Here is a 15423-nt window from a genome sequence, read left to right as displayed (position 1 = left end):
AAGCATTTTTACAATGATTTTTAACTATAGATTGGTCCGGATATATATCTTGGATGTAGCTAATTTAAAGTCAATGCCTCTTATAAGTCATTTGAGGAAAAATAATAAATATAAAAAAAAAACTACTTTTTAATGTTTGTTCAAATACAGTAAAAACTGTAATGTTGTGAAATATTACAATTGAAAATAAATCTTTTGTAGCATTATAAATCACACACACACACACTATTTTAATCCAGCAAGGTTGCATTAAATTGATCAAAAGTGACAGCAGAGAAATCAATAATGCTACAAAATATTTATTTTAAGTGGTCATAATATTGTGTGATATATTGTGCGTGTGATATTCTTTACGGTTTCTTGCTCCCTAAACAAATATGCAAATTTGTGACATTGACTATATATACTTTTGTTGGAACAGAGGGTCAGATTTTCTTGCTTCCACTGAAACACAAGATGCTCTTTGGCACATTCTCAAATCCTTAAAAGCCCAATCAAAATGCACACAGAAGTTGAAAGTGAAAAATTATTTTCAGAATGGAATTAAGAATAAAAGATCACCATTTGAGGGTTTGTAAAAAAAATTAAAATACTCACAGACCAGTATTGCTTTCATTTTCCAACCAATTCTATACAATTAATTATTTATTTCAGAAACTGTAGTTTTTTTCTTAAATGTTATAATGGATATATGCTTTTTAAAGTCTACATTTAGTGAATGACAGTAAAAACAAAAATCAAATGTAATCAAAGTTGAATTTTAAGGAGATCATTTGCATTTTATTATAGGAGTGCATTTGTCATATGTAAACAGATTACACCAGATAACAGATTATGTTATATTCCATATTAAAGGGAGAGTTCACTCAAAAATAATTCCTCTGATATAACTCTATCTGAAATTGGATATTAAGACACTGGGAGACAGACTAGTGCTACAGTGACAAGGTATATATATAAGACTGAAATGACAATGTATGCTTATTTGGTCTAAATTGTATTCATCACCAGTCCTCTCAAAACACTTGCTTGATGGATTATTATAGAGAGAACTGGACTAAACAAAAAATAAAAAGAGTTGGGTGGAAATACATATCATGCCTTGAAAATGACTATATAACTGAGAAATCTAGCAGCAAAGAGTGATTGTTGTTTTTACATGTCACATGTGATACTGCATGAAACAGTCAGATTATCATCAGGTCATTTGGCTCAGACTACTACCATACTATCACCATTTACCACCATTTCCTCAATGTATGCCATCCTCGGCAGAAAAAAAAAACTTGTATGATGCAGCATTCTTTTAGAGACCGTACCCTTATCCAAGCATTTCATTCACATCTTCAGACAATTAAAAATACACCAGTCTAGTCACGTTGAATCAGACACTCCAGTTAGCTAAGCTGAGATACTTCATAGAAGTAAGCTCCCAACATCTTGGTGCCCTGAATATAGTTGGATCTGTCAAGGCAAAAAAGGGGGAAGATATTGAAAAACAAAATGTAAAAGATTGCCATTAACATTTTCAAGCATCCCAAGAGCATCTCATCTATCAGATAAGAAGGTCTCATAAATAAAATTGGCCTATGAGAGCAATGATTACCTGCTATCATATGCATTTGCAGTTTCGCAGCCACACCTAAATAACAAGACATAGCTATGCGTAAACATTACCTGTTGAGTTTCTCGTTTTGTGAGTGAGCCCCATCGTCAGAAGAACCGACAGGCAGCAGCATGACATTCTGGCCGGTTGCTTCTTGGAAGGTTAGAGTCACCGGGATACTTCCTCCCTCACGGGTCAGATCAGGCTCCACGCCAAATACTAACATCAGGGAAAGATACAGAATTACATTAAGCCACAAGTGTTTAGAAGGAATTAGAAGGAAAAAGGCCACATTGTTGCTTTGACAAGATCAAAGTCAAATATGTCATTGTGTATTTCGTTGGACGACAGGTTTATAAATGTTTTTCATTACACTGCGGTGTACATGAGCTCTATGTCAGAGAAAAGAGTGCGAGAAAGCACAGCTGGTATCAGTGTATCGATGCTGCGAGAAAAGAGTATTAAAACCGTTATTATAGCTATTTCAGTATTGATATGTTTTGAAAAATTGCTACACTTGTATCAACATTATATAAATATCATGCATCGGTAGTTGATGCATTTAAATATCTATGGTCTTTATTGAAATCAATATGAAAATGTGTTTAAAATGTATATGAATGAATGAGGGAAAGTGTTTTAGATGCAGTAATTTCAGACATTACTTCATGTTTTTTTAAACTACTTTTCTTCTGGTATTCTGGTAACTTCTGGTATTTCATGTCAATGTAGACTGGAATTACATGAGCAGTCTTATATCTACAGTCATACCATATGTTGTGTCTTACCAGTCTTCATGGCCTTTCTGCCAGCCATGTAGTGAGGATGGTTAAAGTCAGACACCCAGGCCTTGGCTCCATGTCCCATGTACACTTTCAGTTTGTTGGGAGTTTGCAATTCTGCAAACTTCTTCTCCACATGGGTAATTACCTATAAGATAAGCCGCACATGTGAGCACAAGCACGTCTGTAGCACAACAGTCATGTCTGTAAGGTATGTAGATGACTCTTTGAGGTTGGATGAGATCAAATAACTTCAAACCTGTTTCTCCACCACTTTGGGATCCATATCAGGGACCAGGCGGATAGAGAACTTGCCAATGACCTTGCGGGGAATGACAGTTTTGGCTCCTCCTTCAGAGAAAGCTCCCTCTATGCCATGCAAAGAAAGGGATGGGAATCTCCAACGATGCATCAGAATTTGCTCCTGCACAATAAACCAATATATTATTTGGCTTAATATACATATCATTGAACATAAAACATGAATTTATATAAATGTCGGCAGCATTATTAAAAATGCCAATTTTTGAAACAGTCTTGTTTAAAAAAAAAATCGTATCATTATTACAATAGTTTATAATAAATAATTTTAATCAATTAACACCCCTATTTGAGTCAGTGTTATTTTACTATCATTTACTAGATTGACATACTATTATTTTTTTGGTTATTATTCTGAATTACATTTTATTTGTATCTTTTTTGTTTTCATTTTAATTTGAGTTAATTCAATTAATTTTGTTCTGTGTTTATCATTTTTATATTTCCATATTTTTTAGTTTATTTAGCTTTAGTTATTTTAGTACTTCAATTTAAGCGAAACGAAAATGGGAAATGTTGCCTTGGCAATTAGCTGAAATAAAATAAGTGTAAGTTAAGTATATATATATGAAGAGTTCATTTGCAAAAACCAATAAGAAATCATGTTTTTTTTATTACGAATTCCAAGTAATATCAATCAAACTGCAGTTGGGTTGTTTTGATTAGGTAATAATAACTGAAACAAATACAGGTAATTTACAAAATTAAAGTTGTAAAAATGTTTTTTTTTTTATATTAAAAGTTTGTTTTATAGCAAAAGCAGATAAATCCAACAGTCGTTTTTTGGCAAAAGCAGAGAACTCCACATTTCATGTTTTAGAGTTTTAAAAAAAGTACTCGTTTAATCTTTGTAATCTCCTCAGATGACAATGTAGATGCCTGACAAACGTTGTTGTGATCATAAACTGTATGGATGTGATTACACGCAATACACGGAGCTTTTCCATCACCACTGTAACGCGCTGCTTTTGCAAAGTTCCGAGAAAACGTTTCAGCTTTTATTTTCCTTTTTCGCCCTGAAGAAGAACAGCGTGCTGATTCGCTAAAATGGACTTATCGGTTTCTGTTCAAAAACAACAAGGGCGCTTGTCGGCTTCTGCAGTAAAGTGTGAACTCAGCTTATTTTTTTTAAGTGGTGTTTATCGGTTTTTGCAAATGAACTCTATATATATATATATTCTATATATATATACACAATTTATTTATGTTTATTTTATTTCAAGTAGGAATTTTCATGGTTTTAGTTTAAGTTAATTTGTCACCTGACCTGAATACAGCGTGCTGATTCGCTAAAATGGACTTATCAGTTTCTGTTCAAAAACAACAAGGGCGCTTGTCGGCTTCTGCAGTAAAGTGTGAACTCAGCTTATTTTTTTTAAGTGGTGTTTATCGGTTTTTGCAAATGAACTCTATATATATATATTCTGTATATATACACAATTTATTTATGTTTATTTTATTTCAAGTAGGAATTTTTATGGTTTTAGTTTAAGTTAATAATAAAAATAGCCCTGACTTGAATCAACAGAAACATAAAATTACATCAGCGGACACTGAAAATGTGAAAAGACAAGAGGGGGGATCTACCTTTGTGTCATGCAGCAGTTTGCCTGCTCCAACATCTTTGGCGTATTCTTCCATGTCAAACTCGATCTTTTCGTAGAGCTTCTTCTCTTCATCAGTCAGTTTAGCCACATGGTCGTATATCCCTGGTACTACAATTTTCCCCTTGTTATCCACCAAAGAGCCTAAAAATACAAAATACTTAAAACACTTTCAAAGCACAGCAAAAGCAATAATTAGGGATGCACGATATATCGGCCACCATATCGGTAAAAATAAAGAATTATCGGTTATCGGTATCGGCCAAAATTTTCATATCGGTGCATCCCTAGCAATAATGGTACATAAACACCAATAATTTTGTTTATGGTTCATCATTGCGAGTTGAGCTAATCAAGAGGAAATCATTGACAACTGCTCTAAACTGACAGGTAACTTAAGAAGGTCAACAAAAGACATATCCCAGTGTAATCAAACACAACCAAGGAAATCCCTGTCATACATTTTTATGACCAACCTACTGACCCTCTTTCTACCTAAGGAATATGTAGACATCAGTCTTACCCATCAGAGCTATGAGGTCAGTCATGGCCTCATGAACGGATCCTCCAAACACGCCAGAGTGAAGATCTTTATCACAGCATTTCACCTTAAAACATACGACTTGCTCTTGTTAATCAGATATGAGAAAAATCTCAAAACTTTGCCTTTGTGAGGATCTAATGCTTTCTTTCATTAAAGAATGTTTAAGTAACATTTCATTGTTTTAAAATCTTTTGAATTCTTTTGTTTTTATAACCGCTATATGCATACTGTTAGTATATATACACATGAAGTCAGAGTTTAACTTTAAATACCACTGCTTAACCACTGCTACAAATCTTAAGTTTCTATTGACATTAAAGTAACAAAATAGCTCCTACCTCAACAAAGAAGTAGCAGATTCCTCTCAGGCCGTAGGTAATGCAGGGCTTGGTCTTCCCCAGCCAGTAGTTGTCAGAAATGCAGACGTAGTCCACATCCTTAAAGAAAGAGTCTTTGCGAGAGAAAACCAGCTCGTCCAATCCTTCTGATCCAGACTCTTCCATTCCCTCAAAGCAGAACTTTATATTGATGGGCAGTTCCTGTGATCAAGTACATTTAGTTTTTAGTGCAAAATTCCATTAAATGAAAGACTTTACATAGTGTTTTTTCAGTCAATATAAATCTATAGATCAGTTCCTATAAATTGTGAAAATGCGTATTTCTTTAGAAACCAAACATTTTATTATTCTAAAACTTGTCATAAAGGACAAGTATTCTATTAGTATTTGTCATGCATCATAGAAACACTGCATAACATTACAATTAAGCTTACAGTTAATTAAATTAGAGCTAATTAAATTAACTTGACAAAAGACTTTTAAAATTATCAAAGATCATAAAACAACCTTTGCACTGTTCTGCTGTCTGTAAACGAGTAACTTTAAAAGCAGTGACAGTTCACTCAGGAGATAATGAGGTAATTGCTGGATAAGGCGAGGAAAGTATGCGATGCAAATTGATTTAACACAATGATATGCAGTGTTGGCCTCAGTTGTTCCTCAGTTTCAGTCACACTAGGTGCACATACAACTGCAATTTTTAATTTACATTCCGTATTGTTTAAATTTAAAGTTACTTTAACCAGATTAAATAAAGCAGGCAATGCTAAACATCTAGCATCTTAACCCACTGATATGGTTATACTGTTTGAAATACTTGAGGACTTTGCACTGGTGTTACAGGCTTAATAAGTAAGCAGACAGTATCATTGGGAAGAAAATACAGTGTTTGCACCTGTCCAATCTTCTGATAGGCCTCAATGATGTTGAACCAGGCTAACACAGGGCCTTTATCATCCGTAGATCCACGTCCGTACATTTTACCTAAAGACAATTAAATGAAGCATGAGCCACAGTCAAATAAAATGTCATAAACTGTAATGATTATAAAGCATTTCGATCTACAATCTCAGTTCAGCAAGCATTTTACAGTACATATCAAAGTGCATATAAAGCCCTCACAGATGCATGGCCTTGGTATTAATTTAGCAAAACTATAACTTTATGCCAGTTGCAACAGATTACTAGTGAATTACTACACAAAAAAGACCATTTTAGAGAATCTTGAAATCTGAACCTAGTTGTGAAATTTCAGAATTGGTGAAATTTTGTCAAAAAAAGGAAACATACATAGATTAAGGAGGTACATCTGACAGATCTGAATGTGCTATATAAAACAAGAAATATTAACAGTTTTAATGATATGCAAATCTAAAATGAATAATTTTTGTTTAAGAAGAATATACATTTGTCCCAGCTTAAAAAAAACCTTATGGGAATCAGCTGACAGGTCACAAGGTTACGCGTCAGATCTATCTCAGCAAAAAGAGACAATAGGATTTGTCTTGAAATCTCTTTGGGCTGGAGGGACACAAATGTAACATGCTGAGTCGGTGAGATTTCTTCCTTTTTTGTGTCAACAGCCACATGCAAGCAGGACGGAAAAAAAAACAATTTCAAAAAATGCTAGTGGTGACTAATTTTAGCCAAATCAAATGTGAAATATTACCTGGAGGGAGCAGAGTATTGCAAAAGAAGCAAATCAATTGTAAAACCTCATTTGGTCTTAACAGGTTTCTTCCATACACTCAAAGGCTTCATTAATAAATTGATGCTAGCATCAGTCTCCTCAATCCCAAGAGAACGCTACTGTACACCTTTTTTTTTTTAAAAACAATGACTTGTGCGTGCACACTCATACCATCTTTTTCCACCAGAGTGAAGGGCGGTGAGTCCCAGCCATCCTCGATATTGGCTGGCTGCACATCCAAGTGCCCGTAAATGCACACAGTCTTCTTGCCTGGGTCTGAGCCAAGTCTACCCAGAATTATTGGAGGAAGAGGGATCTCTTCACCACTTGGCAACTAAATTAAAACAAGAAAAAGGCAATGCATGAAAAATGTAAAATTATGTCTGAGTGTCAACTTTTTCTCAAGACATAGGAACCATCTTCTTCAAAATTTCTCGGAAAAGCAATAGCATATTTGGAACAACATCGGATAATGACGAAATATCGGGTGGAACCACTAATTTAGGCATATAAGCGTTCACTTTCACCTGATCCTTAGTTTAGCGCATTTAAAAGCATAACTACACAACTGCAATCCTGTAGGGCATGTGACACATGCAGTCACATGGTCAACCACAAAAATGACCAAGCAGGAAGCAGCCTGTGATGTTTGTGCTAAAGGCTGTTATCACTAAAAATTCCAAAGCCAGACATCAAAAGAAAAATTCAAATTCCATGACAGGACATTCATAATAACTGTGATTTTCGAAGAAAAATTAAACACCTTCTGCATGCCGATGATCCTTAGTTTAGCGCATTTAAAAGCATAACTACACAACTGCAATCCTGTAGGGCATGTGACACATGCAGTCACATGGTCAACCACAAAAATGACCAAGCAGGAAGCAGCCTGTGATGTTTGTGCTAAAGGCTGTTATCACTAAAAATTCCAAAGCCAGACATCAAAAGAAAAATTCCAATTCCATGACAGGACATTCATAATAACTGATTTTCGAAGAAAAATTAAACACCTTCTGCATGCCGATGTCAACCATCTCCACAGTTCCCCCCAGTCTCTCAACGTCTTTGGCTGCCATCTCCATCATCTTCTTGATTTCTCCTCGTTTCTCTGGCCAGGCAGACACACTCTGTACAGCAACCCATTGTGCCAGGCGCTTCAAATACAAGGTGTTCACATTTCCGTTAGAAAAGATATTCATGTCAAGTAACAGTAAAGTCATCAAACGTTTTGAATAACACACATGAAAATATATAAATAAAAAACAGGAGCATTTAAAAAAAATCTTAACTATCTTAGCTAAAAGTATACACATTTTCCAAGTTTTGGCTATATAATATAATACAATGTAGTAAAGATAATCTCAGTACCTCAACATACTCGTCCTGGTGCTCGTCGACGTATTTGAAGAGAGTTGGAAGGCAAGACATTGCTGCACAGTGATCCAATCACGCAGTGACAGAAGAACTGACCTAAAAGAAAGAAAAATTGACGTGTAATAAAAGTTTTTGTCTTCCAGAAAGGAAAAGAAACTCCTCCCAACTCTGTAACTGCTGACAATATCATATTCCCCATATCAGTGTAGAAGAGCTGAGAGACGTTGCGCTATACAGCTATATAACAGGATACAATGTAACATTACCTGTTGTTTAAAAATATGTAACACACAAACGTCTTTTTGACAATGTCAATCTCAACCAACGTTTTAACCTTATTATTGATAATAATAAAAAAATATATATTTCGCTTACTAGTAAAACTCCTTAGTAGCCTAATAAGTCGTTCACCGAAATTAATTAAATATAGCTAGCTTGCAATGGCTAACAACTGCATACTTACGGAGCAAAAACAGTTTAACGTCTTGAAGTTAACTCAAATTGAACTGCGCTGTATCTCTTTAGAACAGTGGTGTGTGTGAAGAACGCCATCAGCAGCATCTCATGAGTTCAGACGAGATTAATGGCTTTCAAAATAAAGGTCGGAGTGAGGACGAGGCTTTCACATACTGTATTTTCACATTTAAGCAGCACTTTAAATGTATGAATGTCACTGCATTAGACAATAATAAATTAAACCAAGCGGTATTTCTCACTTTTCAAAAAAAAAAAAAAAAAAACATTTCACAAAAAGTTTTAAAGAAACGGTCGTCCATAAAATGCATTGCTGTTCTGTTGTAAGTGATCTTAAAGATTCCTAAATGCATCTACTTTCGGAAGGCCAAATAAAGTGCTTTTGCTTTCGCCTAGAAACACACAGCGTCTCCCTGACATGGCTGCATCAACACTAACTGCGGTTACTGAAACCACGCCTTCTTTCTTTGCCTGCACATTTGGGTGGCATTATGCAAATATTTCCACATAGTGAGGTAGATATGTGGGGGCGTGTTAGAACGAGCCGTTTTAGGGGGGCGTGGCAGAGTCTTAACTTGGATAAAGAATATCTCTTTGGTTTTGAGACTTTAGTCTTTGCAACTTCAGGGATCTTATCTATGCACAATCAGCTTTTAACACTCCAAAGAGAAAGGAAAACTTGAAATCGCATCATATGACCCCTTTAAAACTTTAGACTTATTTACATTTTTTCATATTTCTTTTTTATTTCGAAGAAAAAATGGCCTCAGCAACAATGTTGCCTTTGGTTGACATCAACCAAACAATTAAATCTTTCCATTAAAAACGATATTTGATGCAGTTTCTTTTCAAATTACATTTATATTCTACTTAAATTCAGATATGGACTGCAATCAATTCTGCATTTATGTATTGGGAGAAACTGACAAGGTAAATGCATTTTGACTAGTTATTGTTAAGCATTCACATCAAAGTTGCTGGAACCCTAGAAGAGGTATTATTCTTGTAATCATCCCTTTAAACCACATATACAACTGACATCACCTGAAAAGTGAAACCTCAAATTAGAAAACAGTCATGAAAGAATTTAATATTGACTGTTGACAAGGCATTGGTTTATTATTATTATTAGTCATTATCATCAGTTTTTTTAAAGGGGTAACCATTTACAAATGTGCAGAGCAAATGCAAGCATGTTTAAACATCTTTAGACATTATAAAAGCAAATTAAGATGACATACGTACGTACAATTTTATAGTTGTAAGGCAATATTAAAGTTCAAGACAAACATTGCAGCATAAACACTAGCTAGAGTCAAGGACAGGGACAAATAATTGCTGTTGCGCAGAAGCACACGTGTATTACTCTTACTGGAATCAAAGTTTTTCAAACTTAAAGTATGACTAATTCCAATACAACAAGCGATGTATTGAGAAAGTGGTTCAGCAATTATTATATTTTTAGACATTATTAGACAGATGAATTAATAGATTATAATTAATGTTAGACCCTGTTTAATTGATCATTTATATTAATCATAAATATATACATAATAAATAATCATATATGTCATATACAATTTGGCATTTTAAAGTTTAAACACTGCTAAATTATTTAGATAAAAAAATGGGACAAATAATTACATAATAATGTAGTCCTAATTTAAGCAATTGAATTTTTAAAAAATCATCCCATCCAGGTAACAGATGCAGAACTGTCAACGAAAGACTAATAATAATGAATCATTATAAATAATCAAATTTAAAATAGCAATATTAATGTGTTCTGTTGCAAGTTTACATACTTGAGCATGTTTTCTCATGGTTTATTGTTGAGCTATGAGTTCCTCACTGATTATTTGTGTCCTTGGAGTTTTTTTTTTATGGGGGAAGGGTTGTGAATGGGTGTCCCTTATTTTGCCTAGCTGAAAGTGGCAACCCTATGGGTGTTAGGAAAGTAATTTCTGAAACGGTTGTAAGTCTATAAACAACAAACAAACACTACATGAGCATCAGTCACAGCTGTTTGTTTAATTTGAGGAATTGTGGTCATTTTAACAACCTGAGTCAACTGTCAGTTTTAATTGTTTCAGTTGTAGTTACAACTGGTACATAAGGAACGGACGGCATATCAAGAGAATCCCCATCCAAAGCCAACTGCATTACCAGTCTAAGTATCTACTGGGGAAATGGTTTCAGATTGTGTATCTTCGTCTGACATGGGTGTTAGGAAAGTAATTTCTGGAACAGTTGTAAGGCTAGATGCAACTTCTACATGGGCATCAGTCACAGCTATTTGTTTATTTTGTGGAATTGTGGTGGATCCAACAACCTGAATTGACTGTAGGCTATCAGTTGTTTCAGTTGTAGTTACAACTGGTAGGTATGGAACTGATAGGATATCTGAAAACCCCCATCCAATGCCAAATATATAAATACCGTTACTGCCAGTGTAAGTATCAGCTGGGAGAGTGGCTCCAGGAGTTATTTCGTTACTTGACATGGGTGCTACAGAGCCATTTCTGCAACGTCACTAGTTTCAACAACAATAGCAGTTTCAGAAGATAGTGTAGAGACAGACATGGTTTCAGCTGAGGTTGTTTGTTCAGCTATTGTCATTGCAGGTGTAGACCTTTCCAGTACAATTCCTGTTGTGGGAACTGGTGTAGTTATGTCCAATACATTACCTACTGACGGTGAAGTTTCAAATGTCATCATCTCAGTAGATGTTGCTGATGGGGAAGGAGCAACTGTGGTTTTAACAGATGTTGTGGTGACAGACTTAATTTCATCTGACGTTGGTACCACAGTAGTTGTCAATGCAGGTGTGGATTTCCACAATACAATGTCTGCTTTGCTATCTGAAGGAGTTGTTCTAGATGTTTTTGCATCAGTGGAAGTGAGTTCTGGAGAAGTGCCTTCCATAAGACTGGTGCTCTCCACACCTGTTGTGGAGACCATCAAAGTAGCTGGTAAAGTACAGTATAGTGTTAATCTCTGCTGTGATGGGCGACTGAACAGGTGTTGTCGAGATGGACACAGACTTGGATGTAGTTGCTGATATCTCAGGAGAAGATGGTATTTCAGCAGTTATTGCAGCTGTAGATGTTTCCAATCCAGTAGCTGTGGTGCCAACTAAAGGAGTTTTTTCAGTACTCTTTGTGTAAGTGGAAATGGCTTCTACTGCCACAGGTATAGACGTTTCAACTTGTGATGTAGAGATAGGAATAATCTTAGCTGTTGTTGCCACTTCACCAGTTGTCACAAGTTGCGTGGAAATAGCTTCTGAAGTAGTGATAATTCCCATAGGGGATGTGGAAATTGATGTCATCTCTGATGCTCCAGCCCTTGTCATGGTTGTGGAAGAAGTTTCAACAGGGGTTGTGGAGACAAAGGTAGTTTCAGGTGGGATTGGTACTTCAGGAGCTGTTGAAAATGGTGTTGTGGAGACAGATGTAGTTTCAGCTGAGGTTGGTGAAACTGTCACGTCAGATGTGGACATTTCCAAAGCAATTCCTGATGCCATCCCTTTAGCTGAAGTGGCTTCTATTAAATTAGTTTTAGTAAGTGTTGTGGGGACAGATAACACTTTGGCAGATGTTGAAGCTTCATCAATAGTTTTTGCAGGTGTTGTTGTATCCAATACAATACCTACTGATGGTGCTGTTCCAAATGTTATTCTCTCAGTAGATGTTGCTGATGGGGAAGAAACAACTTGTTTTAACAGATGACGTTGGAACCACAGTAGTTGCCAATGCAGGTGTGGATTTCCCCAGTACAACATCTGCTGTGCTATCTGAAGTTGTTCTAGATGTTCCATCAATGGAAGTGAGTGCTGGAGAAGTGGCTTCCATAGGGCTGGTGCTTACAACATTTGTTGTTGAGACCATCAAAGTGTTTGGTAAAGTACTGCCAATTTCTGCTGTGATGGGCGACTAAACGGGTGTTGTGGAGATGGACATAGACTTGGCTATAGTTTCTAATCATTCAGGAGATGATGGTGCTTCAGCAGTTATTGCAGCTGTAGATGTGTCCAATCCAGTAGCTGTGGTGCTAACTAAAGGAGTTTCAGTACTCTTTCTGTAAGTGAACGTGGCTTCTATTGTCACAGGTATGGAAGTCTCAACATGAGATGTGGAAAAAGTAAACCGTCTTAGCTGCTATGAAACGAATTATTAAACTGCTATTAAACAACTAAAGGAGTTTTTCAGTATTCTTTTCATGAGTGAAAGTGCCTTATACTGCCACAGGTATGGTTGTTTTCACATGTGATGTAGAGAAAGGAATCATCTTGTCACAGGTTGCATGGAAATGGCTTCCGAAGTAGTGCTAGTTCCCATTGGGGATGTGGAGATGGAGGTCATCTCAGAAAACAATGCTTTAGCACTTGTAATTCCTCTTGCGCCAACTGAGGGTGTTGTAAATCTAGATGCAAATTCTACATGCGTTTCAGTCACAGCTGTTTGTTTAATTTGAGGAATTGCAGTGGTTTTAATGACCTGGGTTGACTGTAGGCTGTCAGCTGTTTCAGTTGTGGTTACAAATGTAAGGTAAGGAACTGACGGGATGTCTAAGAAACCCCATCCAAAGCCAAATACATCACAATCATTACTGCCAGTATAAGTACCGGCTGGGAGTGTTGTGGAAAAGGAAATTGAAGTAATGGGATCAGATGAATCTTGTATTTGTCTTCTAACAACCCTTTTATAATGTAACTTGTGTTGTACACAGGACACTACCTGTACTTTTCTAGTCTTATCAAGGTAATCCAGCTGGAAAGTGCTATCCTGGGAAAACAAGAATCAGTGGTTTATACAAAGTAGTATATCTCAAGATAAGTGTTTAAAAACTCAACTGAATATTAAACAAGGTCATACCTCAATCGCTGAGTGCTTAATTTCGACAAACACATTGTGTTGACCTTTCCAAAGAACTGGTGGGGATCCATGCAGAGGTAGACCTTGAGACAATAGATGTTTAGATAACGTTTTTTTGGACATTATAAACATTGTTTCTGAAAAAAGTATTTAGAACTAACAGAAATATGACCTAGCTCAACTATATAGCAATATTCTTCATTAACACTGCTTTGAGCATATATTTTATATTTACTGCGGGCATTATGTTTAAAATACTTATTCTACTGTGTTAAATATATATATATATAAACAATGCGTGTACGTATATATAATATATATCAACAATGTGTGTGTATATGTATGTGTATGTGTGTATGGGATAAATATCAAAATATTGTCTTAACTACATTTTGTCATAGCATATATTTACCAGTTTTGTCTCCGTACTAGGGTATGGCCTTCGGCTTTTTAGCTGAACATATATTTAATTCTGACATGTTTAATATGGATAGCCTAATAATTAACGCTGTCATGGTAAATTACAATTTAGAAATACAAACAGCAGAAACACAATCAACACTTATTCATCCATTTAATGTACAGTGACATTTTTAGAAGGACAAAATTATAAAAGACTTGTGACCACAACTGCAACGGTGTAAACACATTTAAATATAAAGTTGAAAATCCAAAACAAGGCCATTTAATAGTCCAAATGACCATATTGCTGAATGCTCAGATCTTGTCCAATGTTGATGAGAAGAAATAAAATTTCATCTGCAATTATACGAAGCTACGAGAATACTTTTTGTGCGCAAAATAAAAAAAATAAAAAAAAACTGTATTCAACAATTGCTGTTCTGTGTCAGCTGCATCACGCCGGATCTGTTTTTTACATTGTTGTGATTTGATCTGAACGGAAACAGCGTATCCGTGTGACGCAGCTGACACAGAACAGCATACGTTGTTTACGTCCAGCAGATATTCTCCAAAATGGCACCAGGGTGATGCGGAGGAGACGAATTGTTGAATAAAGTCGTTATTTTTTTTCTTTTGACCACAAAACGTATTCTCGTAGCTTCGCATAATTGCGGTTAAACCACTGATGTCACATGGATTATTTTACAGATCTCCTTGCTACGTTTCTGGACTTGGGAACATTTCAGTTGCGTTGCTGTCTATGCAGGGTCAGACAGCTCTAAGATTCCATCAAAAATATCTTAATTTGTGTTCCGAAGATGAACAAATGTCTTACGGGTTTGAAACGACATCAGGGTGAGTAATTAATTATATAATTTTCATTTTTGGGTGAACTAACCCTTTAATCCACAATACTAAAGAATTTGTAGAGTTCACCAGTAGGTGGAGACAACTCTACATTCTGTGCTTTTGGGGAAGAAAACAAGCAAGTCGTCTAGAATGTTCCACGTACAATACATATTATGCAATTGCACATTTGACAAACTTTACTGACAGCAGCTGTGGCATACAACAGAAATAATTATATAAAAAGTGAGAAACCGTTACAAAAGACTTGCCACAAGACTGATGTGATACAATCACTTACTAACCTTGTCTGTGCAAAATAACATGCATTTATGTCTATCAAATTTCAACACATTGTTACCAGCCAATAAACCTTTTAGCTTACAGTCGCAAAGATACAAGACAAGGACTTCCTACCTACAAAAAAGTCAAGAAGGGCTAAAAATATTTTCTATGGCAATTTGCAACAAATGTTATCATTAAAGCTTAAAGCAGCACTATGTAACTTTTTCTGTTCAAAATTAGCTAAATGTATAAAATGAGCGAGCCCATCATGAATTCATCC

General features: G+C 35.7%; 1 protein-coding gene across 2 annotated transcripts; it reads right to left on the bottom strand.

Annotated features, from left to right (window-relative positions):
- Nucleotides 1–1071: 1071 nt before the first annotated feature.
- Nucleotides 1072–8832, bottom strand: LOC107696911 (cytosolic non-specific dipeptidase-like). 2 transcript variants are annotated; one of them, XM_016497485.1, is made up of 12 exons: nt 8723–8832; nt 8254–8355; nt 7896–8039; nt 7057–7219; nt 6091–6179; nt 5196–5396; nt 4837–4921; nt 4297–4457; nt 2648–2812; nt 2395–2536; nt 1678–1825; nt 1072–1464 (listed from the first exon to the last, which is right to left on the bottom strand). In XM_016497485.1, the coding sequence occupies exons 2-12, from the start codon at nt 8311–8313 to the stop codon at nt 1398–1400; spliced, it is 1425 nt and encodes a 474-aa protein (XP_016352971.1). In that variant the 5' UTR covers nt 8314–8355; nt 8723–8832; the 3' UTR covers nt 1072–1397. The 2 variants fall into 2 exon arrangements, with proteins under 2 accessions (XP_016352971.1, XP_016352979.1); XM_016497493.1 differs by lacking the exon at nt 8723–8832 and adding an exon at nt 8635–8718.
- Nucleotides 8833–15423: the final 6591 nt, after the last annotated feature.

This window comes from Sinocyclocheilus anshuiensis, unplaced genomic scaffold, assembly GCF_001515605.1.
Source record: "Sinocyclocheilus anshuiensis isolate Anshui unplaced genomic scaffold, SAMN03320099.WGS_v1.1 scaffold1038, whole genome shotgun sequence".
Lineage (NCBI taxonomy): Eukaryota > Metazoa > Chordata > Actinopteri > Cypriniformes > Cyprinidae > Sinocyclocheilus > Sinocyclocheilus anshuiensis.
This window is presented reverse-complemented; position numbering and strand designations above follow the sequence as displayed.

Bases quoted from the DNA above. Each gene is read 5' to 3' on its own strand.
- LOC107696911 (XM_016497485.1), bottom strand. From the start codon at position 8,313: ATGTCTTGCCTTCCAACTCTCTTCAAATACGTCGACGAGCACCAGGAC. The intron at 8,040-8,253 runs GTACTGAGATTA...TTGTATTTGAAG, and splicing joins ACCAGGACGAGTATGTTGAG to CGCCTGGCACAATGGGTTGC. The intron at 4,458-4,836 runs GTAAGACTGATG...TTGTATTTTTAG, and splicing joins TGACCTCATAGCTCTGATGG to GCTCTTTGGTGGATAACAAG.